The sequence below is a fragment of the Salvelinus alpinus genome, chromosome 4 (assembly GCF_045679555.1).
Source record: "Salvelinus alpinus chromosome 4, SLU_Salpinus.1, whole genome shotgun sequence".
NCBI lineage: Eukaryota > Metazoa > Chordata > Actinopteri > Salmoniformes > Salmonidae > Salvelinus > Salvelinus alpinus.
Genome location: NC_092089.1, coordinates 60,695,230 through 60,721,864, shown reverse-complemented (window position 1 = coordinate 60,721,864; position 26,635 = coordinate 60,695,230). Strand labels below are relative to the sequence as shown.

The window sequence follows — 26,635 nt, the reverse complement described above, 5'->3', positions numbered from 1 at the left end:
TGTGCATGTGCGAGAGAGAGGGTGTTTTGGGTACTGTGGGTTTCCTTAATCAGTTTGGCTCATTGGACAGGTCAGAGTTTATGTTTGAAGTTGTTGAGTGGTATGGAGGTTTTTGGCAATACACTGTAAATGTATGTGTTCTAGAGTGGAGAGTAGAGAGTGTTCCAGAGTAGAGAGACCCACAGTAGCTACTGTAACTTAGTACTGGCAGTTTCTGCTGTGGCAGGTGGGAAGGTACAAGTTACCTGAAAAATATCTAATCTGTCAATGTTCATCTCAAAGTCCACCAAATTCATGCATTTAGCTGTTGAAATGACTTCATTCTTTGGATGGGGGAGGATGCCCCTGCCTTTGGGCTAAACCCCTAATGTCTTCAAATCTTAAAAACACCCCTGGGCTAAGGATGAAATGAATTGCACTTTTTTGCCAAATGAGTTAGCTAGCTAGTTGAGTTTTACAAACATGATAAGCCACAGGAGCTAAAATGTTTGATCACCATCTAAAATAAAGTGCATACACTGATATTTAATTAACTTAATCCTCCTCTAGCAGCAGTTTAGATTTAATCCCAAAACTACATTTAAATTTGTTTTTCAAACAATGGAGCAACAACATTACATTTGATCTTGGTCAAAAGTCTAAATTAAACTTAGTTTAGAAGAATGATTAGATTTAACTAGGATTTATTTAAAACTAGGTTTAAAGTTTGGTACAACAAGATTAATAGATAAACCTTGATTTAACCCAGGTTAAGAGTTAATCCACATTGGTGCAGCCCACCCTAAATGTTTTTTTATCTACTTCTCATAAACTACAAATGTATATTTTTTTTGTAAAAGGTAGATACCTTTTTCCAACAACAGGACCAATTACAGGATTTATCAACTTCAGGAAAAGCTAGCAAATCACTGAAATCTTCTGAGAACAACTATATGAACTGAAGGACTACAGGAAAGGACTAAAGTATTGACAAACAAGTGCTCAAAGAATTTACAAGAGTAATTCATCTCTGGAGGAAAAAAAAATTCCAAATAGTAACCGTATCTGTAAGGAAAACTTGTGAGGAAACTTGAGACACTTGAAGGGGAGGTAGGCCTACTCCTGTAATGATACTTAACTGAGCATAATTGTGTCTTACTATAAGTCAGTATTATTATTATATTTCATAATATTTTATTATTTCAATAATTGTATAAACTACAATTGAAATATTTCAAAAACAAACAAAAGGCATTATTTAAAAAAACATCATCCCAGCATTGTTCAAGAGAAGCATTGTCCAATGAGTTGCCATGGAGATTGTTTACCCTGAAGAATTACAAAGTACAGATGCCAAGAATTACAAACAACTTTGAGTCCCTTTATGCTGATTTTACCAAGACAAAGAACAAAAGGACTAACACAAATATGAAATTCCACACGGATAGATCAGCCATATGGATGATAGTGCAGTGGAGATCCTATCCTAATGTGTGAGAAAATGATATCAATAATGGATCTCAAATTATTATAAATAAGGACACAGAACTTGATATTCCCAAATTAACCATGAGCATTTATGACAGTGGAACTGTGGTAGTTCAGGAGGAGCCACGTCCACCCTTCCACCTCATCCAGAGGAGCCATGTCGAACCTTCCCCCCTCATCCAGAGGGGCCACATCGACCCTTCCACCCTCATGCAGAAGAGCCACGTCGACCCTTCCGCCATAATTCCAGAGGAACCACGTCGACCCCTCCCCTCATCCAGAGAAGCCACGTTGACCCTTCCCCCCTCATCCAGAGAAACCACGTCTACCCCTCCCCTCATCCAGAGAAACCACGTCGACCCTTCCACCTCATCCAGAGAAGCCACGTCGATACTTTCCCCCCTCATCCAGAAGAGCCACGTCAACCCTTCCGCCATCATTCCAGAGGAACCACGTTGACCCTTACCCCTCATCCAGAGAAACCACTTCGACCCTTCCCCCTCATCCAGAGAAGCCACGTCGACCCTTCCCCCTCATCCAGAGAAACCACTTCGACCCTTCCCCCTCATCCAGAGAAACCACTTCGACCCTTCCCCCTCATCCAGAGAAACCACTTCGACCCTTACCCCTCATCCAGAGAAACCACTTCGACCCTTCCCCCTCATTCAGAGAAGCCACGTCGACACTTTCCCCCCTCATCCAGAAGAGCCACGTCAACCCTTCCGCCATCATTCCAGAGGAACCACGTTGACCCTTACCCCTCATCCAGAGAAACCACTTCGACCCTTCCCCCTCATTCAGAGAAGCCACGTCGACCCTTCCTCCTCATCCAGAGAAACCACTTCGACCCTTCCACCTCATCCAGAGAAACCACTTTGACCCTTCCCCCTCATCCAGAGAAACCACTTCGACCCTTCCCCCTCATCCAGAGAAACCACTCCGACCCTTCCCCCTCATCCAGAGAAGCCACGTCGATCCTTCCCCCTCATCCGGAGAAGCCACATCGACCCTTCCCCCTTCTTCCAAAGGAGCAACCTCGACCCTTTCCTACTCATCAACAGAATATGCAATACCATCCCATACAGAAGAGTTATGCAAAGGTTATTACTAACCCTTCACCTGCATTTACCTGCCAATTCTGAACTGGAGGAGAGAAAGAATCTTCTGGGGATACTCTGCAACAGACTACTGAAATAAGAGAAGTGAGAGAAATCTGCTACTAGATAGAAAATGTAGGAGACTTGAACATTATACATATAGTCATTAGAATTCACAGCACATTTGGAAAGTATTCAAACCCCTTGACTTATTCCTCATTATGTTGTTACAGCCTTATTCTAAAATAGATTTTTTTCTCATCAATCTACACAGATTACCTCATAAAAATAAAGCAAAAACAGGTTTGCAGAAATGTTCACATTTACATAAGTATTCAGACCCTTTACTCAATACTTTGTTAAAGCACCTTCGGCAGCAATTACAGCCTTGAGTGTTCTTGGGTATGATGCTACAAGCTTGGCACACCTGTATTTGGGGAGTTTCTCCCATTCTTCTCTGCATATCCTCTCAAGCTCATTCAAGTTGGATGGGAAGCGTCACTGAACAGTTATTGTCAGGTCTCTCCAGAGATGTTCGATCGGGTTCAAGTCCGGGCTCTGGCTGGGCCACTCAAGAACATTCAGAGACTTGTCTTAAAACCACTCATGCGTTGTCTTCGCTGTGTGCTTAGGGGCATTGTCCTGTTGGAAGGTGAAACTTCATCCCAGTCTGAGGTCCTGAGCACTCTGGAGCAGATTTTCATCAAGGATCTCTTTGTGCTCCGTTCATCTTTCCCTCAATCCTGACTAGTCTCCCAGTCCCTGCCACTGAAAAACATTCCCACATGATACTGCTACCGCCATGCTTCACTGTAGGGAATCTTGTTTCTCATGGTCTGAGAGTCCTTTAGGTGTCTTTTGGCTTCCGTCTGGCCACTCTAACATCTGGCCGCTCCGAGACAGGATTGTGTCCAGGCACAGATCTGGGGAAGGACACAAAAACATTAAAACATTGAAGGTCCCCAAGAACACAGTGGCCAACGTCAGTCTTCAATGTCTTCCTCTATGAACTCTGGAGATGACAACCATCTCTGCAGCACTCCACCAATCAGGCCTTTATGGTAGAGTGGCCAGACGGAAGCCACTCCTCAGTAAAAGTCACATGACAGCCCGCTTGGAGTTTGCTAAAAGACACCTAAAGACTCTCAGACCATGAGAAACCAGATTCTCTGGTCTAATGAAACCAAGATTGAAATTTGGCCTGTATGCCAAGCACCACGTCTGGAGGAAACTTGGCACCATCCCTACGGTGAAGCATGGTGCGGCAGGTAGCCTAGTGGTTAGAGCATTGGACTAGTAACCGAAAGGTTGCAAGATTGAATCCCTTAGCCGACAAGATGAAAATCTGTCGTTCTGCCCCTGAACAAGGCAGTTAACCCACTGTTCCTAGGCCGTCATTGAAAATAAGAATTTGTTCTTAACTGACTTGCCTAGTTAAAAAAAGGTTATACATTTTTTTTTTTTTTTATGGTGTTGGCAGCATCATGCTGTGGGAATGTTTTTCAGCGGGCAGGGACTGGGAGACTACTCAGGATCGAGCGAAAGATGAACGGAGCAAAGTACAAAGAGATCCTTGATGAAAACCTGCTCCAGAGCGCTCAGGACCTCAGACTGGGGTGAAGGTTCACGTTCCAACAGGACAACGACCCTAAGCACACAGCCAAGACAAGATTGTTTCAATTGATCTCAAATTCTCAGTTTGTCAGTGCCATTTCAATCATTTGTGTGGTATTAAAAAAGATTCTGCTAAAGTCTCCAGTCAGAATTGCATGAGATGCGTTTAGAAAAGTCTTTATTTTTCCCGGACCCTATTCTACTAAAGAAATTCCGACATAAACTACGGACAACGAACTCAATTGCATTTTATTGATGGCAATTTGAATGCACAAAAATACAGTGATGAGATCGTGAGGCCCATTGTGAGGCCCTTTTTTTAAACGTAACAGATGCATATCTGTATTCCCAGTCATGTGAAATACATAGATTAGGACCCAAATAATTTATTTCAATTGACTGATTTCCTCATATAGGATCACCGAGTTTAAATATCTGGGCATTAAGGATAATAATTAAGGATAGACCCTACTTTGAACTTTAAAAAACACATACAAAATTGTCCAGCAAATTCAGATATAGTCTTTCAAATATTCGATACATCAGGAATATACGTAATACTTTTTTTCGCACGTGTCCTATTGTATCAACAGCTGGTCTCAAGCCAATGAAACAACAATTTAACCCTTTCGATCTCTATATAACCAAACACTGAAGATCCTGGACAGGAAATCACATCATTACCATCACTGTAATATTCTCCCAAGTAAAAATTTGTTACATTTGGACTATGTTTTTTTCAGATGTATGTCTAGTTTATAAGGTTATCAACAATGTTGCATCCTACCTTTGAAAGATTTTGTCATAATAAGCCCTTTAAAAAACAGCAGAGTTACCCTGACCTCCACAAGAGGATGTCATTCCTAAAAGGGAAAGCACCTTCAGGAAATCAGGAAATGGAATTCTCTGCCTTCTACCTTAAGAAGCACTAGTGACTTTAAATCCTTCTTCATGGAGGTCAAAGCATAGATCAAGGTGCATCAACCCTGCACACAATTACCTATTCTTAATGCACTCAAGTCTCAATGTGTTTTATGATGTGTCCTGTACTTATTGTATCATTTGTTGTATTTTATGTTTCCTGTATTTGTTTTAATCTGTTATATCCTACAAAAATACTGTATGAGTGATGTGTACTTAGCTATGTTTATGTATTTAGCCACTGTATGTTTAGTTAGGAACTGCGGATGAACATTTGCTGTGTTTAGCTAAATGTATGAAATGCATGTTTTTATTAGCACCATAAAATAATTAAACTACTACTACTACTCTCCAATGACACAGACAACAGGAAACTAATACAAGCTGCAATAACAGAAGTAAACAGCCTAGTTATGTTGTACACTGTGAGACCTGAAGGGGCACAGATCTGTTGCAGCGAGAGCAAAATGTGTTTGATGGTTGTAATTAGTGTTCAATTATTGGAAATACAGACAGAACCTGTGAACAAAGGTGGCTCATAAGGTCTGAGACTCTTCTAAAACACTGGTCCCTAAATCGTATTCAGCTAGATGTACAGCCAGTGCAACACATTTATTAAAAGAAACAATTGCATTTTCCCTCAGCAGACAGTGTATTATACCCACCTTATTGCTAAAGCTAGGAACATCGCTCTAATCATAAACGTAGCCCAGCTTGTCATGAAATTTATTAAGTCCAAAGAGTGGGAGAAAAGCCCAGACTACAGTATGTGTCTCTAGCCTAAATTGCATTTCTCTTAGATAAACAAAGACAGCAGAAATACAGTTGTTTAAACTGCTGCCTCGCTATGGCTGGCTTCAGAGACCACAGATTAATGTCAAGATTAAGAAATATATTCAGAAAATGAAATTGAATGTGTAGTTCATCGTATCTGCACTGAGGCTGAATCCTGCTTCTGAATTCATTTTCACAGCCGGAAATATGACTATTGCTTGTGTTAATTACTTTTTAATTATGTAAGCTACAGCACAATTTGGGGTTTGCCTGAAGAGGAAAAACTCTTGTTTTCCCAGAGAAAACAAGAGGAAAAGGGGAACTTTCTGTTAAGATATCGATGATAGACTGATTCTGATATGTGATGTAGATTGATAATGTAGCCTAATTTCTCCTTTCCATAATTCACAATCTAATACATATACTGTACCTTGAGGGTATAGTGGGGAAGATGAGTTGTAGCCTTCATGGATAGAACTACTCAAGGAGTAGTCAAGGTTTATGAGTCAATACGTTTCATGATAATTAAACATGTATAGGTGCTACAGAGAGTGTCATTCACATGCAAATGCAGATTGTATTGTGTAAACTATGACCAATAGAACCCTGACTTAAAGGTCCAATGCAGCCATTTTTATCTCAACATCAAATCATTTCTGGGTAGCAATTAAGTACCTTACTGTAATTGTTTTCAATTAAAATGGTCAAAAATAAACAAAAATAGCTTCTTAGCAAAGAGCAATTTCTTAAGCAAGAATTTAGCTAGGACTGCCTGGGAGTGGTCTGAATGGGGAGGGGGTAGGGATGGGCATTTGACATTTTTTGTCTGTTCGGGTACTCACATTTCTTTTTGAGTAATCGAATGAAAAAAGTATATACATTTTTAGATCACAAGGCCCGCACTAGAAAACAAATGTGCACACATTTATCTATATTCCAACAGTGCGCAACAATGCCTAATTTATCATAACCATTACAGATAACAAATCCTAATTGCTAAATTTCCCCATACATATTCAGTCAATAAATAAGCAAGTGCCATTTAAGATTCATTTATTGGAACCGTAATATCAACTGGTTCTATTATATCGTGGAACATAATCTTTAAAAAGCCAGTAACCTCAGCAGTGGCACTTGCTTGTAGAAGCCTATGGCTGGGCAATGGCATAGCCTTGTTAATTTAGCAGACAAACCATCTTATTTTCCGAGCCCTTATCACTGTCAAGACACACCAATTTTATAGTAAAACAGTATGTAACATAACAGAATAAAATAGAAGAGAATATTTTTCCAAATGAAAAAAAGTTGCCAGTGTGAAGTGATGGGTATCTCTCGTCTGGAACAGTTATTGTCAAAGAGTGATCATTTGAAGGGGGGCTCAATTTGGTGAGTTGAAAGACAAGTTTTTCAGGGTTACCAACCATAATCTGTCTTCTTTTCGATATACAGACGTTCAATTTTGTTTATTCTGTGTCACGTTCGTCATAATGATCGGACCAAGATGCAGCGTGATATGTTTCCATCCCTTTTATTAGGAAGAGAAAACTCAAAGAACAAAAACAATAAAGCGAACAAAAAACGTGAAGCTCAAAATAGTGCTCGCAGGCAACTATACCTAGACAAGATCCCACAAAGCACAATGGGGAAATGGCTACCTAAATATGATCCCCAATCAGAGACAACGATAAAAAGCTGCCTCTGATTGGGAACCACACCAGGCCAACATAGACATACAATTCCCGGAGATAACCCACCCTTAAATCACACCCCGACCTAACCAACATAGAGAATAAACAGCTCTCTATGGTCAGGGCGTGACATTCTGCCTGTTCATTGGAATTTTCTAAATGGATGAACAATTTCACATTGACCACTGCATGGTGATGAATTATGGCCACACCATCTGTTTGGTGAGTAGGCCTATGCTTAATAATTCTGATTCAAATATGCTCTTTTTCTTTATCAAGCTAATATTATAAAGAATTTTCAGTGTGCAACCTGTGTAGCTTAAGCTAACCAATTCTAAATGGCACTTGCAGTTCGCAAAGTAGCATAAGCGGAAAATAGACTAAACGCAATAATTACAAAACTATTACAAAACTGCAGCTTGTTGTTTTTTGGTATATTCGGATCGCCATTAGCATTTGCAGAAGCAGCAGCTATTCTTCCTGGGGTCCACAAAAAACACAAAACATATTGGAGCACATATTTTCCTACTTCAATCAACCAGTTTATTTTGAATTTGTGATAGAAATATAATAATTTGGCAAGGATTGTAGCCTGTGTATCCCATCAGTTAGATACGCTTTTATAGGCATTTACTTTTGTAGGCCTAACGGGAGCTTGTGTGCGCAACTGCGCACTCAGCGCGCCTGTGTGGAGGTAGTGGTCAGAACTCAATTGAATGAGACACAGAGGGGAACGTGAATTCAGCGGGAACTGTGTGATGCTTGGCTTGGCTTCTTTTTTGCTGTGCCCCACAAATGTACATGTACAAATGGAACACTAGAGTCAGAGCAAATTAACGTTGTCTTCAAGACAAAATTCAAGACATTCCACCAAAATAGTTTTACAGTATTGGAAAAAAATGTAATCTCAGTAATACAATTTCACAGTAATACTACGAACTCAGTGTGGAAATATATATAAAACACAGGGAAATCACGTTTTTGACTGCACTGGGCCTTTAAAACAACATACTGTGTATACACTTGATGCTCATTACTGTAGCTACAATCATTACACAACATGTGCGATGTTGTTCTTTTTGAGGAGTTTACAAGCAAACACAACGGAAAACAACCCACACAGTAGATAGATAAAGTACAGTTAACAAGACTCTCAATGAGTAATTGCTCTTACACTGAGAGTATCTTTGTCCTCACTCAACCGTTATTGCATATTAAAGATGTTGTAATGCACCATCAGGTTTATGGCACACTAAGTTTGACTCCCTGCTGCCCAGCAAATCAGCACTTTACAGCCCATAAAGGGCCAATAATCGGCCCTAAATGAGTGTTAGAAAAACTGTGTCAAACACATGGCTGCCTTCTTCTATCAGACTTTCAATGGAGAGAGACAGAATGTCCAATGACTTTGTTCTGTATCTAAATCAGTATTAACCATCAAAGAGCTGCAAAATTACACAATATTTAAACCTTCCAAAACAGTTCAGACCAATGAAAACCGATGTATAGCAAAATGTAGGATGTAATTGAACCAACATTGCCCTGGGGCTAATTGTACGGAAGGCCAATTGACAGTGGTGTTTTGAGGTAATTATTAAAGCAAACACTTCTAGTGAAATATGAGAGAGCGGGTTGTAATAAGGAGATGTGCCTGGAAAAGGAACCAGCGTGGGATTAACACCTGGGCCTCATTCATATGCATGACAACCTGCTCCCATGATAAACAATGTGATTCTTGTAAACCATTTAATATAAAAAGCTGTCATGCAGAGACATAAAACTACCTAATTCACACCAAGTTTTTAATTTGAATTCCGACAGCAAATTGGCGAGTGATCAAGATGACCCAGCAGTATTTCGAGGAGGAAGTCTCCTATCTCTGTCCCTGTCTCTCTGTCTCTCTCTGCCTCGGGTTCATCAACCAGACCACCTGGGATGGAGGGATGGAGAGATAGAGGGATGGAGGGGGAGGACACCCAGTGTAGCGCAGGATGACAGGAAAGGACGAGGACACACTCTGCAGGTCAGTCCTCACAGGACTCTAATGGGGGAATCGTGAATGCTGCCATGGGGCAATATGCTGATCTGAACACACAGAAACATAAAAAGTAGAAAAGTAGCTGAAGCAAAAATAAATGTGATGAACGATTATAATCAAATGTTTCCATGCTGGCATGCTTAGATCAATATTTAATTTGAGAGATAATGCATTTGGCATTACAAAAGACGTCAGACATTACAGGGAAGAGAAGAGTGCACAGTGGTGGATTGGGGGTCATTAGATTGAATGGGACTGCAGTTGAAAAAATCCTTTGTATTGTACTTCAACAGAAAATAACTTGTTTTTCCACAGTCTTGGATGGAAGATGGAAGATTCCTTTCTGTCAGAATCTATAAATCTGACTTTCAACACTTATCTTTTCCTACCAAGAACCCAAGGAGTCACCCCTTCTCTTCCCGTTCTCTCGATACACATTTCCATTTTTCCGCTTTACGTCTCCGTAAGGGCTCAGCACACTGCTGTCTTTTGTCACAAAAACCCAGATCCCAGAGGTGTTTGACTGACTGCCACTTGGGCAGAGCACGGATATGGTTCTGAGCAATGATCCAACTTTACTTTGAAGCGTTCGTCTTTGGCTTGGTGACAAAAGTAGCACATGTCAATGTGAAGCAAAGAGGTTTCCTATCTCACAAGGGAACAGAAATCTAAGGTAAGCCCTTATGAGCACTACCATTTTGTGAATATTTATGTATCAAGTTGCATTTTAAACACAAGGGTCATTCGTGTGGATTAAATGTAAAATCATTCAAATATACATTTAGAATTGAGCTATGACATTATTCCACATGGTATACTACTGCCATCCAGTGGCAATGAACCACAGTAACTGTTGGAGCATTATTATTTTACCCTAACAGCAACATCATAGGACACATTATAATAATCTGACATAATCTGGTAGAAAATGGTTCAGAATGGTTGTTTTCGAACTTGTTGACTTGAAAATCAAACACGGTGATGCACTACACACGCACGCCCACAAACGCCACGCTCGCACCCCCGCCCGAGTGCACACACACACACACACACACACCGCACACACTCACCGATTTCACATTATCCTCAATGATTCAAATCAATTTATGTAAAATATCCATTCCAGTGGCATGTTAATTCCAAAATATGATTTGCATAAGTAAAGCCATGCTGGTGCACATTACCCCTTTTCACATTTCAAGCATTCACACATTGGCCAAATGAACAGCATCCTTCTAACATCAAAAAAGAGCGCTTGGTCAATTAGTCAGTCGGTATGCTGGTATTTTCAAAGTGGCAGCAAAAAAGCTGTGCGGCATGGAGCAGGCTATAGCTGGCTAATTGAAGGACAGGCTGGCTGGGATTCCAAATGGATGTGAATGGCAATATTGACACCCTGTGTCTGCATGACAAATTGAGGTTGGGGATTTCAAATTGAAGCCCTTCCTGCTGCTTCCCTACAAATAGTCCTTGTCATAAATCATGAAGAGGCAGAGTTCTCCTGTACATTCATCAGAGCCCCCTCCATGCTTCCATTAAACAGCATTAACACCTAATTTTAGGCTGGCCTCCATATGTCTGCCTCCTCACTGATCAAATTAAATAAGCTGAATTTCATATTCCTTTTTTCAAATAGCCCCAGGAGTGTTTGGAATGTATCTATTAATGTGGGTGTCCAATATATGTTTGAATAATTAATGACATTATTCTGGGAAAGCCCTCCTATGCTTGGACTGATTTGTGCTGTATGGACAACAATCAGTCACAACATTCTGAATTCTGCACCACTGAGCAAGCTTTAAGACTGAGCTTACTTAAAGAGCCTATGTGAGAGCCTTGACTCACCAGAAGCTCTCTGCAGCACAGCAGCACTGTAGCTGTCGATGGAGAATGCTGCAATGATGGAAACCTCTGTCCTGCCACTGCCAGCATGACATACCATACTCAAGGTAATAAAACATCTTTATAGATAGAATCCATACAGTCTCACTTGTAAAAAATGTACAAGAGGAAAGAGTTCCATCTGTAGCCAATGGTCTGATTTATTGACAAACGGAGCATGTAGAAATGCAGGCAAGAGTCACTTCAGACTTTATAGGACTATTTGTCTCATTATATCTGGTATTGAATGTATACAAGACAAATATGTGACGGATTTCAACAAAGATATGCTTACTTTGGACATGCATGTCACTGAAAATGATGTATAATAATCATGCTGTTCAGATCTCATCCTTTTTCGTTCCACACTCAGTTCCACAGGTGGCCACTAGGGGGCACCCATCTCCCATCATCAATAAACGTTCTTATTTAGTGTTATAAAAGTCCTAATTGAGTAAAATCATATTGCATGTAAACGGAAGGCCTCCATAATAATATATTTAGGATATATGATTAAATAACCTATTACAACATTATCTCAAAGAGAAAGCTTCATTTCTACTGTTTGCTGCTTCCACTTTTACTAGAGCTGCTACTAAAATGTATTTTAGTATTGATAGTAGTATTACTTCGTTTTGCACAATAAAGATAAAGTAGGGCTATCAATAGACATTCACAAACAAGTGGACACAAACATCTTCCTCCTACCTCTACTGTTCCCTTTCCTGCCAAATGGAAAAGTAAAAATGCTAATGACATTGATAACACTACAGTGATGGGCCAATAAAGAGCAGCACAGTTTCCACTATTTGAGAGTCAATGCTTTGTAGACAGCTGACTCTGTCGGAGTAACTGTGAGATCTGTAAAGGACAACTGATTGAGACAACTATGAGGGGGTATTCTACACCCCAGTCATCACATGGGCTAGAGAAATTGCCATTTGCATCATCTTATTTGATTGATTCCATTCTGAGCAAAGGTGTGAGTAAAGACACTGGGATCAGCAGAGAAGGTACGTGCCATTTGTTTCTAAACCAAAATTTAGAAGATTGCCAATTAACTTTTGTAAGTGGCGCAGGGGAAATTGTGTTGGTGAGATTTCCAAATAGGTGAAGAGAATTCTGTTCACATGATAGATAACTGTGTACATATTTTAAACAGTGGATTCCATGGGTTCAACATCTCTCAAAGAGACTGAGAATCAATCCAACAAGTCCAAGCAGATATCAATAACAGATCATATTGCTCCTGCGGAGAACAAACACACTTTACAGCTACAAGATACTGGGAAAGAGATGACAGTAAATACTAACAGAGGGACAGAGCTTGGCTCCAACAGAAACCAAACAGAGCAGCTGAAAGCACCAAGTTCAGGTGGACACTCAAGGAAGCAACGACGTTATCGCACCACTTTTACTAACTTCCAGCTGGAACAACTGGAGAGGGCTTTCTGCAAATCTCATTATCCAGACATTTTTGCCAGGTAAACACATTATATTCTATCATTACTACTAGTTATTGACATTAGTAGTGGGAGTCTTTGTTACTCTTAGTTTTGTACTACAAGATATCTTTACTGTTCAATCATGTTAACTATAAAGGACTGTTTAAACTGTTCATAGATCAATGTCTCTTTATTACCCTAGAGAAGAACTGGCGACGCATCTAACTTTAACAGAGGCAAGAGTCCAGGTACAGATACTTGCTCAATCATTTGTTTTTGCCATTCATAAACTTCACAAAGATATGTTGCTTGGCCTTGGAGCTGGTTCTTATTTAGTACTGAGTTAATATGATGTTGCAACAGATATTATTCAGTCATGGATCCATCAATACACTCTTAATCTCGGCAACCCAGAACCAAATCTCTTAATGCACGCTTGCTTCCGGCCAGCTAATGTTTTTGTTGTCACGAGACCATTATAGACTGTTGGCTTTTCTCCACTCTTGTGTCTAGGTTTGGTTTCAGAACCGCAGAGCCAAGTGGCGTAAGAACGGGAAGGCTGGAGTGTTGAGCTCCCTCCCTGGGCTACCTTTAACCAACTCCCTGGGTGTTTACCTGGATGTCCCCTTGCGCCAGGCCTCTTTGGTGGAGCCATCCTGGGGGGGAGCCCGATACACAGCCCCAGTGTGTGCGCCTGACTCTGTGGGAACCCTGGGTATTAGCACTCTGGCCTGGGCCTCACTGTGTGGACATCCTTTTATCCATCCTAACTTCAGCAGGTATATCAGACTTCTGGTTCATATGTTATACTGTATACTGACTAGGTTACAAGACTTGGGTTAACTCAGCAGCGGATTTAAAAACCACTTAGTTGTTTTTCTCTCCTTAGGTTTTTAACCCTGTTAAATCCATTGGGTAACACTCCAACCCTGATGACCAAACCTACCAGAATATTCCAGGCCAGCCCAGCCGCCGTGCTGGACAATGACAGGAGGCTACTTAGCACTGGCCACAACAAGGAGCACTCTGTCCACATGCAGTAGTCCAACACATTGCGGGACATTATCCTGTCCACCTTGTCCATGCCTGGTTACAATTTGTGCAATGTTTTGTTAACTGCATGCGAGCGTAACAAGGTTATGTTTCAATGTTTGTGTTGTATAATTTACTGGACAGCAAAACGTCTTTCCTTAAATATTTTCGATAAATGATGTAACTATATAAACAATAAAAAATGTGTGTACCACTTGAACAGGATCTTTTCAATATGCGCCTGACATTTCCAATAGCAATAGTGTCAGAGGGTTAAATATACCTTTATTCACACAGCTAACACAGGTTATGTTCAGTTGTAAATGATAGTGACCAAGCTTTCACATAAAGTGTATGACTTTGTTAAAGGGGAAAGAGGCATTAACCTATCACTCTGTAATTGGTCCATCAAAACCTCCAGGAAATGCCTTACACAAACACACCGTCTGAAAAGCAATAGACCAGCTAACAAGGGGACACCGTGATACAACAAAGATGTAACTAGACAAACACGTTCTCCAGATGAGTCCATTAAGGTCCTCTATCTCAACAAGTCCGGTTGGATTTCAGGAGCAGCCTGCCTGTCAACGGAAAACGCGTAAGGCAATAACTGATTGAGCAAAGCTTTAGATGCCTGATGAAATCAGATGGGAATGACTTTGGTCCTACCTTATCTGTTGGCCAGAGCCACTTACCAGACAAATAACACACCTATTGGGACGATTACTGCTCAACTAGCCAAGAAGACAGGGGCCATTAAATTGTTTCATGGGTGAAGAGACTCACATTCAACACCACATCTGGACTCAGAGCATTATCAAAATAAACTTGACTCATCCGCTTCTCTGCCAGTTCACCCTATCAGTTCTAACTGATACCATCGGCACCACAGTTCCTACACATGTGCAAGTTTGATTACGTTCTCCTAAAAAGTGTATTGCCTCTGATATTGGTTGTGCGCTTAATATTCAGTAAGAAGCACAGGAAGCAATGTGTGGCTCTGTCTCACCTATTCCCTCGGATGGGACAAATAGAACCATCAGAAAGGCAATGGAGCATGATGAAATACTTATTTCTGCTGTACAGTCTGTGTACACGACAGAAAACAAAGATAGCTGCTACATTGACAATAGGTTCTTCTCATGCAGACTGTTTTCTCAGATTATGCTGATTTGGCGACATAGGGCTCAATCATAGACCCACTTTGCTCAATTCAGAGAAATTGTGGGTGCAGCAGTACTGTATCTGATGACTTCGTGGAAAAAGGGATGTGCTCATTTGAAAGTGGACCATCCCTTCTCAGTAAGATTTTTAAGGTTTCTTAGTAAGTAATTATCACAATAAATTAATAAATTGGCATAATCTGTTCGGTAACACTTGAGTTAACCTATTACATTAGTTCATCAAGCACTTGTTGTTGGATGCTCCATAAATTGTATACTATTCATTTGCTTGGGCCCCATACATTACCTTGTGCATTAAATAAGGCTGAAGGCATTGGTGTAGCAGTGTAGATGGCTCAACTGTGTAACAGTCCCATTCCCTGGCAGCACTTCTCAGCCCAGCCTGCCTCATATGATGGGAGAATGGTCACCTTGTTCTTGTTTATTGGCTAATCACCAGTATGCCTGGAAGTTAATTACTGTAAAAAGCCCCTCTATTGAAATGTGCACCTGCTGCCAATTACCTTCAAGGTTTACTTAAAACCATCCAATCAAAAACTATGGCAGTGGGATAGTGGAAAATACTTGCCAAAATGTATTCCCAGTGCAGACAAAAGAACCAGATTTGGTCCAAGAGCTGGACTGAGTTTCAGGCATCATTGTATTTGAGGGAAATGGACCTCTAATGGAGTAGGTGTCAGAAACATTGATAGGCTACATTAACTATAACTTTTTTGATTAACATACATCTTAATCAAATATAAAATTACAAGGGCCAAGTTTATTCAGATAATTTTGCATCCAGTTTACGTTAGTGGTTGTAATAGCTACTACATAGGATCCAATCAAAATGATATGAAGCATCTATCACCATTACTGTCCAGCTGAGGATGTGCTTGTATCTATTCCAGATAACACTAATGTAGCTAAGCAAACACATTTCTAATGTACCCTGGACTGTGGAGTCACTAAGACACTATGATTAATCACAGATCTATTTCACCGCCTTCATTTACACACTATCTTTCCTTTGCATAACTGTTCTCTTGGTTTATACCTATAATGTATTTATTCTAGCTAATGCACTACCTATTGACCTTCAGTCTCCGATAGAGGAAATTGATTTGCAATGAAGCTCAAATGATGAACTCCTATGCCACTGCATGCTGTTCCACATACTGAACTGATGTGTAAACACAATAAAATACATTAGTCTTAACAAATGTTAGTCCCAGACATGTTACCACCACATTAAGTACTACTTCTAATAGGCTTGTAAAATGTACTATTAACAAGATAAAACTACTACATTTTAGGATTAGTTTGATTGTAACGTAATAGACATATTTAGCATGCATTTTGTGAATTAATATCTTTACAACGATGTGTAATTGTAATTTCTGTCAGAGATGTTGTATATTGCCCTTGTAAGTGGCTTTGGGGTGAACAAATATTGGAGGACATTGCTCCATTGCAGCCATTTTGTGTTGCAATAGCCAATCAAGAAGTATGGTTTATCAATGTATATAGTCAATCAAGGCAATACCTCTCTCGTGAAAATGAAAATATACAAATCTGAAGGAAAATTTGATGCGTCGATGACAATTTATTTCTCATTTTGCATTACATTATTGAGTAGATCACACAGAAAAAACTGCATTCTGGTATGCTTCTGTTCTGCAACTATCTTGCTCACGTCAAAAATACATTGCAGTGGCATATACAGCAACTTGAAATTAGACACCCAAGAAAGCAAGCAATGAATACTCCAACTTGGTGCAGCAACCTTTTTTTCCCACACCGAATGAATGGAATTTCATGGCTATTCATTTATTTATTCAAAATAAAGATCTACTCACATCTAGTTGATCTAATATATTGTTTTTATAATTACTCAAAAGGGGTAACTTTATACAGGAAAAAGACAAAGCGACATATACAGGTGATAAAAGCTTCTTTAGGTAAATACATTTTCTAATGTACAGAAGTTAGTGTTGTGTTCATGTTGAAAGAGTAAATACTGTCGCTCCACAGGGTGGGGTCCACCACAATATCCAAGGAGAGTAAGCAAAGATGTCAAGAAATACCTTCCCACCTAAAGAACATGCAGTCATACTACAGTTCAATAGCATTCAATATGGGAATCTCTCTAATTTGCAATGCACTGGATAGCTGCATTATTTTACATTTAATTGTCAAGTCTACCCCCCCCCCCCATGCACAAAATACACACAAGGAAAAGAAAACAAAACAGATCACTGTGACCTTTTAAATCACCTTTGACAATGTAGAATTGAATGTTTCATTTCTATGTATTTGTTAGAGGCCAAGTCTGTATCACCACTTAACCCTGTTGTGTTTATGAACATGTAGGCCTTAACTTAAGGGGAAACTTAATGTAAAAACAGTTCTTTATGATTTAACTGCATTTATATACAAACACAACAATAAGAAGCCATTGAAAATATGTTAAGCATTTACAACTCAATGTCAACTGTTAATTTACCGTAATGCCAACGGTGATGACTTCCCATGCATTGATTCAGTGTTCCCTCTATGCCTTCAAGATTAAGTTAATCACAGAATGACGTTAATCTTGGTAGTTTTACTTGGGAGTATTTTTCTGAAAAATACTCCAATGTTTATACAGCTTCAGTTTTTAGAATTCTGTGCAGGCGTCCAGTTCTAAGGACATAAAATAACTCCAGACTGATTCCAATAGTGCAGCTTCGCTTCAACGTAAACTAGGCTCTAGGATGTGGGACCACCTGCGACGTTTGTGGAAGATGTTATTGTGAGGCTTAAGAAGGAACACTGACTCATTCACTCTTGTCACATCAAGACGTCGACCACATCTTCTCCACGGTCCTCCTCCTCTGTGACTTTGAGTGACAGCACCTCTTCGTTGAGGAAGAGGCCACTCAGCCTCTCCTTGCGGGCCTGTCTCTGCTCCTTCAGCTGTCTCTTACGCAGGGCTTTCTGCTGCAGCTTTCTCTGCTTAGAACGTTTCTACAATAAAAATAGGAAAATAAATAAATGTGTGGCAGTGACACACCAAGCACACAAGATGCAGGGTTCTCCCCAAAGAATGTAAGAGGCACTGCACCACTTTCTGGACTGAAGTGGATTTAACAAGTGAAGGATCAAAAAGGGATAATAGCTTTCACCTGGATTGACATGGTCAGTCTATATCTTGGAAAGAGCAGGTGTTCTTGATGTTTTGTTTTCTCAGTATGTATGTATACACATAGTGTATTCTGGAAGTATTCAGACCCATTGACTTTTTCCACATTGTTACTTTACAGCCTTATTCTAAAATGGATTAAATTGTTCCCCCCTCCCCCTCAATACACAACACCCCATAATGACAAAGCAAAAATGGGTTTTAGACATCTGAAATTTTACATTTACATAAGTATTCAGACCCTTTAATCAGTACTTTGTTGAAGAACCTTTGACAGCAATTACAGCCTCGAGTCTTCTTGGGTATGACGCTACAAGCTTGGCACACCGGTATTTGGGGAGTTTCTCCCATTCTTCTCTCAAGCTCTGTCAGGTTGGATGGGGAGCGTCGCTGCACAGCTTTTCCAGGTCTCTCCAGAGATGTTCGATCAGGTTCAAGTCCAGGGTCTGGTTGGGACACAAGAACATTCAGAGACTTGTCCCGAAGCCACTCCTGCTTTGTCTTGGCTGTGTGCTCAAGGTCATTATCCTGTTGGAAGGTGATCCATCGCCCCAGTCTGAGGTTCTGAGCGCTGTGGAGGAGGTTTTCATCTTGGATCTCTCAGTACTTTGCTCCGTTCATACATCCATCCTGAATGGTCTCCTGGTCCCTGCCGCTTAAAAACATCCCCACAGCATGATGCTGCCACCACCATGCCTTAGGGATGGAGCCAGGTTTCTTCCAGATATAATGCTTGGCATTCAGGCCAAAGAGTTCAATCTTGGTTTCATCAGACCAGAGAATCTCAGGCTGTCATGTGCCTTCTACTGAGGAGTGGCTTCCATCTGGCCACTCTATCATAAGGGCCTGATTGGTAGAGTGCTGCAGAGATGGTTGTTCTTCTGGAAGGTTTCCCATCTCCACAGAGGAACGATGTAGTTCGGTCAGAGTGACCATCGGGTTCTTGGTCACCTCCCTGACTAAGGCCCTTCTCCCCCAATTGCTCAGTTTGACCAGGCTGCCAACTCTAGAAAAAGAGTCTTGGTGGTACAAAACTTCTTCCATTTAAGAATAATGGAGGCCACTGTGTTCTTGGGGATCTTCAATAATGCAGAAATGTTTTTGTACCCTTTCCCAGATCTGTGCCTCGACACAATCCTGTCTCGGAGCTCTACGGACAACTCCTTAGACCTCATGGCTTGGTTTTTGCTCTGACATGTACTGTCAACCTTAGACAGGTGTGCCCCTTTCAAAATAATGTCCAATCAATTGAATTTACCACAGATAGATGTTTCCACAACTTGATTGGAGTCTCAAGGATGATCAATGAAAACGGGATACACCTTTTTACTTGGCTCATCGCGCAATAGCGACTCGTGGCGGGCCGGGCGCCTGCAGGCTGACATCAGTCATCAGTTCAATAGTGTTTCCTCCGACACATTGGTGTGGCTGGCTTCCGGGTTAAGCGGGCAGGTGTGAAGGAGTGCGGTTTGACGGGTCATGTTTCAGAGGACACATGACTCAACTTCGCCTCTCACGAGCCCGATGGGGAGTTGCAGCGATGAGACAAGATTGTAATTGGATTGCAAATTGGGATGGAAAAAGGGGGTAACAATTTATTTTTATTTTTTATAAAACAAAAAGAGACAAATAAATAAAAAGTACTTTCCAAATGCACTGTATACACACATACATACAGTACCAATCAAAAGTTTGGACACCTACTAATTCAAGGGTTTTTACATTGTACATTCTACATTGTAAAATAATAGTGAAGACATCAAAACTATGAAATAACACACATGGAATCATAGTAAGCAAAAAAAGCATTAAAAACATTTTAGATTTGTCAAAGTAGCCACTCTTTACCTTCACAGCTTTGCACACTCTTAGCATTCTCTTAACCAACATCACCTGGAATGCTTTCCAACAGTCTTGAAGGAGTTCCCACATATGCTGAGCACTTGTTGGCTGCTTTTCCATGACGCTTTGGTCCAACTCATCCCAAACCATCTCAATTGGGTTGAGGTCAGGTGATTGAGGGAGCCAGGTCATCTGATGCACCACTCCATCACTCTCCTTGGTCAAATAGCCCTTACACAGCCTGGAAGGGTGTTGGGTCATTGTGCTGTTGAAAAACAAATGGTACTCCCACCAAGCGCAAACCAGATGGGATGGCGTATCGCTGCAGAATGCTGGTTAAGTGTCTTGAATTCTAAATAAAAACACTGAGTGTCACTAGCAAAGCACCGCAACACACCACCTCCATACTTCACGGTGGGAACCACACATGGAGATCATCCGTTCACCTACTATGCATCTAACAAAAAAAAGTGTTAAATGTTGAGATGTGTCTCTTACTTGAACTCAAGCATTTATTTGGGCTGCAATTTCTGAGGCTGGTAACTCTAGAGAACGTATTATCCTCTGCAGCAGAGGTAACTCTGGCTCTCCCTTTCCTGTAGCGCTCCTCATGAGAGCCAGTATCATCAGTGCTTGATGGTTTTTGTGACTACACTTGAGGAAACTTTCAAAGTTATTGAAAATTTCCACATTGACTGCCCTTGTCTTAAAAATAATGATGCCCTTGTCTTAAAAATAATGGACTGTTTTTTCTTTTTTGCTGTTCTTGCCATAATATGGACTTGGTCTTTTACCAAATAAGGATATCTTCTGTATACCACCCCCACCTTATCACAACTGATTGGCTCAAAAAGCATTGAGGAAAGAAATTCCACAAATTAACTTAACATAGCACACCTGTTAATTGAAATGCATTCCAGGTGACTACCTCATGAAGCTGCTTGAGAAAATGGCAAGTGTGCAAAGCTGTCATCAAGGAAAAAGGTTGACTACTTCGAAGACTCTAAAATATATTTTGATTTGTTTAACACTTTTTTGGTTACAACATGATTCCATATGTGTTATTTCATAGTTCTGATGTCTTCACTATTATTCTACAATGTAGAAAATAGTAAAAACAAAGAAAAATCCTTGAATGAGCAGGTGTCCAAACTTTTGACTGGTACTGCACATACAGCTGTGTCGGTTACCGACACAATGATGCGGCAAACTTTGCAGCCAGTACAAGTTGATACAAATTTGCAAGTTCACTAGCGAGAGTGCAAGCTCAAGACAGACAGGCAGAATAGACAGGAAGAGTAAAAAGAAACTAAACCAACCTCCATGCATAGTCAATGTGTTTATAGAGGAGATTCAATTTCATCCGGATATTTTCTGCTGGGCAATGTATCCGGCAATGTTTTTGTTTGTTGTTCTTTTATGTCATTTTTATCTGCCAAAAAGCAGCAATTACTGGCAAATGAAAACACTCGTACAGTCCAAAGTATTTGATGAGGAGGATCACAATACCAGCCATAGTGTACTCTTAACAGGCAGAGTGAAGCCCCTTCCTTACCTTGGAGTCCCGGATCCGCTCAGCAGCACTGGACAGGTTCCCGTCGCTGTGGGCGCGGCTGATGTTAGCCGCACTGCAGTTGGAGGCAGAGTTGCCGGTGGAGCCTGTGGATCCGGTGGAGCTGCTGGCACTGCTGACCATGCTAGCGTTGCTGCTGCTGGCCCCACTCACCCCGCTGGTGCTAGCACTGCTGTGGCCACTCTTCTTCCAGCTGTCCCGGGTGCTGCAGGGGCGCAGTCGTGGACTGTGCTCCCGGATGTAGTTCCTCACCTGTTCGATAGGAACGTTTAGGCCTTAGGTTCAACACACTTCCGACAACATTTAGATCGGAGTACACTGCCCAGCATACAGGGCCACAATCCAAGTACAAGAATGTTGTCATTTTGCACCTAGGGATGAAACGGTTACCGGTTTCACGATAAACCACGGTGAAATTCACAACAATTAGTATTACCGTTTCCAATTTCAAATATCATTAAAACACGGTTTGAAAAACACACGGTAAATACTGTCCAGTATCAACAGTCTGACGCAAGCGCAGCATGCAACGTAGGTTTTGTTGTGTGAAAACATGGCGGAAGGCAGTAACAACGCTCGGGAGATTTTTCAGCCTTCTAAGGGGACCAAATCTGAAGTTTGTTCGTATTTTGGGTTTTCCCGTGCTGCGGGAAACTTAAATCGAAGATGGTCACCTTGTCTGCAGAACAAGACTCCTGTATTTATGTCAATTGTTGGGTTCATTGCAATTACTATCACTGTCTTCTTAAGACTAATTTGTAGTCATGTAAATTGTGCATGGGGTCATTGCATATACTCAAATGCAACACAGAAGATAGTGTGTGTAAGTGAATAATATTTATAATGTAACACCAATAATAATATATTTGCTATTCCCTTGTTAACAGAGTGGGCGCGCAGCAGGCAAACCTAGTGATACTACTGGTCCCTCATCTACAGTTGTGACAGACACTCAAGCAACCATTTAAAAGGCAGGCTGCTTATACACCCACATCAAAAAATGCTCAAGACCTCACTGCAGCCCTTTCATATTGCATTGCAAAGGACATGATGCCATTTCAAATTGTTGAGAGGCCTGGCTTTCTGAGGCCAATGAAGGTTGCCGTGCCTCACTACAAAGTGAGTGCTAATTTTATTTGTTGTTTATTTGCTTACTTAAGGTTGTGTTCATTTAAACCTGAACTAAGGAAACTTTTACCTCTCATGGTCACATGGTGCCATCTTTAAATGTTATTATTTTAATGTTTATGCACACAAAAAGTGCATCGTGCTGCTAATTTTATTTGTTGTTTGTTGAATCTCAGAATAAAACTTGGTGAAATGATTTCAGTGTGTGTATCAGTACTTTTTGAACATGTCCAGCACATTTTAACAATACCGCGATAATACTGATGATAATTTTGGTCACTATAATCGTGATATGAAATGTTCATACCGTTTCATCTCTAATTGTGCCATTCACTCACCTGTTTCAGTTTCTCATCAGTCAGGCAGTTGAGCTCGATGATAAACTCGCTGTCTGTGGGGGATATCTGTGCACACGGGTCAATGATCTTGATGATATCCAACTGCTCTCGTAGCCCCATCTCCGTGCTGACCTTTCTGCTCAAATATTCAATATATTCCACCTGAGAGGCAGACAAAGAATGAAACACATCTGCAACTGCTGCTTTACAATTCCTGTCATTGTGAAATTGAGAGCAGGTCTCCATACCTGTTCATCATTGGTCATAGCACTCCAGGGGAGCTCATCCATATTTATATGTGGTTTGGACTTTCTCTTGGAGGAAAGGCATGGGGAGCTGGGAACACTGGGTATGATGTCAGAGAGCACATCACTTCCACTGGCTATGTCGCTTCCAGGCAGCTGTGGATAAGCAAAAAACGTTTACTCCAAATGTAACAACTACCAACATACAATAATATTTCTGTCATCACATTTAGTGTAGCCTACCTGCCACTCAAATTCACTGTCTGACCAGTCCCAGTAAGTGCTGATAGAGGAGGACACGTCGCTGCAGACACTGCCCTCTGGGAACAGGTCGAAGGAGGTGAACTCCTGGTCGTCCAGGAGGGAGTAGCAGTCCTCCTGGTCTCCCACGGAGACAGAGGAGAACAGCTCCTCGCTGCATTCTGAGCTGGCCACACTCGTTCCACAGGAAGTCAGGTTCCATCTGAAAACAGTGGTTAGTTTAGCCTATATGAACAACTAAATTACACTACCGTTTTGTTTTGAAAGCTGTTACACAAGCCACAAACAGGTATCAGGTCTTACCTGTTACTATGGAAGCGGCGCAGAGGGTCTGTCCGGTGACAAGAGGACAACTGAAAGCCAAAGTCACTGACATCCAAAGTGCCTGCCTCACTGAAGTTCCCTCGCTGCGACAGCAGTGGAAATGGCTCCTCGGGGGCTAGGAACTTTCCATAAAGAGCCTCAGACATAACGATTTCTCCCCCTGAGAAAATGGTTAATATGGCCAAATGTTAAACAAGGCTCTTTTCACTTACATAAACAGATTACCGCTAGCGTGTTAGTTACTTGAGTTTGGTTGGCAAGACACGAAAGCTAGCGTAGCGACTAGCGGTCTGTTACACTAACAAAATATTGCTAACGCTAGCAATCTACGTTAACTTCTCCAGCAAACTTCCGAGCTGGCTTGTTACCTTGTCAATTTCAAGTGTTAACGACATGGTTGACCCTAATAAGTTATTTGGGACACAAAAAACTGAATAATTTTGAAGGCAAACAACGAGGCCTCGTTAGCTAACTTAGCTAATTTAAATCGCGTCGCGAAAATTAGTTGTAAAACACAGCAAGCCAGCGGGCTTGTTCGAGATAATCCATTAAACCACGACATTATTGTTCGCATAACATCTTGCCAGATTTACAAAATAATAAATTGATCAAGCAACACACCTGATGTTGTTCAGAGAAAAATCTCCTCCATTTGCAAATTCTCCTCGCCGAGCAAATTATTTCGACACAACCACACACGTCAATGCCACGCTTTGAAAACTACAGCGCCCTCTTGCGACAGAAAAATAAAAAGATGGCGTGGCTTCTTCTTCTGTGGGTTTTATGGCGGACTACAACCCTAAAATGTATATATGCCGCCACCTACTGGACGGGTTGAAAAACCAAAACAAGGTCAAAAGAAAATCCATACGTAATAGGGAAATTAACTTAATCCACCCAAATAAAAATAGTACATTTACAAAAACAAAACAAAACTCCCATTTCTTCCTTCTTTCAAATCTCAATATCTCCCTTCTCAAGGTCTAGGGCCTGAGAGGATGCTTGTGACAATATTCCATGTAACTCCTCCGCCTAGAAATCTTTCTAGAAATCTGCCGTATCAACAATGATATCTTCTTCCTGGAACTTCTCTCCACCTTGGCAGTGCCATTAATCACCATAGCTATAAAGGCCACAAAGCCCACCTTCTTAACATTTAAAATGTCAGGATCCTGCTGGTCAAAAGCAACCCCTGCAGTGAAGGCCTATCCACCACCATGGATTCTTCAGGTGCACCATTCAAGTGCCCTGTTCTGAAGAGACAAACATGACACATCAAGCTTATCAAATCGGGTGAGACTAAACAAACGTTCCTTCTGATACGCAGAAACACAAAAAATCTAAACAAGACCTCCTAACATGATCCTCACAGCCTTCACTTTACCCAATAGCATTTCATAGTAGTGTGGACGAAATTGACGAGAGGGTTGTAGAAGCAGCAGCTGTGCAGGAATGCGAACAATATGGGTGTCAGTTCTGATGGTGTGGAACGGGAGATTGAGGGTCAAGGACCAGAATGGTTGGTAGTGGAAAGACATAGGAAGAAGAGAGATCATGATACTGAAAGCAGTGCAGTAAAGAAAGCGTAAAGAGGGCCAAGGTAGGAAGCAAGAATAATAATCTGTTGGAGTGGAAAGCGCTGATGGTGTTACACCCTATCCAACTAACTAATGCCGTAGAGAAGGAGGTAAGTTAAGTCAAATTAGCTTGGTTCATTGGAAATGGTAGACTGTTAATATTTTGTGGTAGCCAGGCTCAGTAAGAGAAGATTTTGAAAATGGAAAAGCTTAATGGGAAGATTAAAAGCCATGTCCCTGGTGCTTATGCTAGATTGAAGGGAGTCATTACTGGGGTCCCAATATATATGTCAATAGATGATTTTAAAGAAAATGTGAAGGGAGGCAGAGTGATTGAGGCTAAAAGGTGGATCAGTAGGAAATAGGGTCAAAGTAGTGAAAGCTTATCAATGCTGATGAGGTTTGGAAAAGTACAGATAGGATCAATGTCAGAGAATTTGTCCCATCCCCATTGCAGTGTTTTAAATGCCAAAGAATGGGACATGTAGCTATTTTTTTTTATGTATTTTACCTTTATTTAACTAGGCAAGTCAGTTAAGAACAAATTCTTATTTACAATGACGGCCTAGGAACCGTGGGTTAACTGCCTTGTTCAGGGGCAGAACGACTGATTTTTACCTTGGGGATTCAATCTTGCAACCTTTCAGTTACTAGTCCAACACTCTAACCACTAGGCTACCTGCCACCCCATTTACAATGTAAAAGAAGGAAATGTGCCAAGTGTGGAAGGGAACAGGATTACAGTGAATGTGGGAGCAATGTGAAGCTTAAGTGTTGTAATTGTGGGGTGGAACATAGTGCAGCATTTGGTGGATGCTAGGTTCAGAGAGAGGCTAGAGAGGCTCAGAGATATAGCAATAGTCATGATGTATTATATGCAGAGGCTGTAAGACAGATTGATGGAGCTACAGTGTGTAATGATGGAGCTTCCATGGCTGCTCCTGTATTAAGTGGACCGAATGTCAAGGGTGGTGTTTCTGCTGGTCTTGGCATGGTTTCGAGGCCTGTTCAGAAATCTTGTGCTCATGAATATACAGTGTCAA

The 26,635-nt window shown here is 41.0% G+C and overlaps 2 protein-coding genes across 3 annotated transcripts; one reads left to right on the top strand and one right to left on the bottom strand.

The window, feature by feature from the left end:
- The first annotated feature begins 12,295 nt into the window (after positions 1–12,295).
- Positions 12,296–14,183, top strand: LOC139572505 (homeobox protein ARX-like). The gene is made up of 5 exons (XM_071395234.1): positions 12,296–12,493; positions 12,643–12,964; positions 13,128–13,173; positions 13,439–13,704; positions 13,815–14,183. Exons 1-5 carry the CDS (start codon positions 12,370–12,372, stop codon positions 13,966–13,968), a joined length of 912 nt encoding a protein of 303 aa, XP_071251335.1. The 5' UTR covers positions 12,296–12,369; the 3' UTR covers positions 13,969–14,183.
- Positions 14,184–16,701: 2,518 nt separating this feature from the next.
- LOC139574052 (protein FAM199X) lies at positions 16,702–24,771 on the bottom strand. Of its 2 annotated transcripts, XR_011674701.1 has the most exons (8): positions 24,637–24,753; positions 23,995–24,175; positions 23,674–23,893; positions 23,434–23,586; positions 23,186–23,347; positions 21,702–21,971; positions 21,466–21,578; positions 16,702–18,129 (listed from the first exon to the last, which is right to left on the bottom strand). XR_011674701.1 is itself a non-coding variant. In XM_071398188.1 (7 exons), the coding sequence occupies exons 2-7, from the start codon at positions 24,159–24,161 to the stop codon at positions 17,953–17,955; spliced, it is 1,149 nt and encodes a 382-aa protein (XP_071254289.1). In that variant the 5' UTR covers positions 24,162–24,175; positions 24,637–24,771; the 3' UTR covers positions 16,702–17,952. The 2 variants fall into 2 exon arrangements, 1 of the variants encoding a protein (XP_071254289.1); XM_071398188.1 differs by lacking the exon at positions 21,466–21,578 and having other exon boundaries at positions 24,637–24,771.
- Positions 24,772–26,635: the final 1,864 nt, after the last annotated feature.

Coding starts and splice junctions, on each gene's coding strand:
- LOC139574052 (XM_071398188.1), bottom strand. CDS start 24,161: ATGTCTGAGGCTCTTTATGGAAAGTTCCTAGCCCCCGAGGAGCCATTT. Junction 23,348..23,433: donor CTATGACCAATGATGAACAG/GTATGGAGACCT, acceptor TCTGCCTCTCAG/GTGGAATATATTGAATATTT. Junction 18,130..21,701: donor AGCGGATCCGGGACTCCAAG/GTAAGGAAGGGG, acceptor TTTTTATTGTAG/AAACGTTCTAAGCAGAGAAA.
- LOC139572505 (XM_071395234.1), top strand. CDS start 12,370: ATGAGGGGGTATTCTACACCCCAGTCATCACATGGGCTAGAGAAATTG. Junction 13,174..13,438: donor TAACAGAGGCAAGAGTCCAG/GTACAGATACTT, acceptor TCTTGTGTCTAG/GTTTGGTTTCAGAACCGCAG. Junction 13,705..13,814: donor ATCCATCCTAACTTCAGCAG/GTATATCAGACT, acceptor TTCTCTCCTTAG/GTTTTTAACCCTGTTAAATC.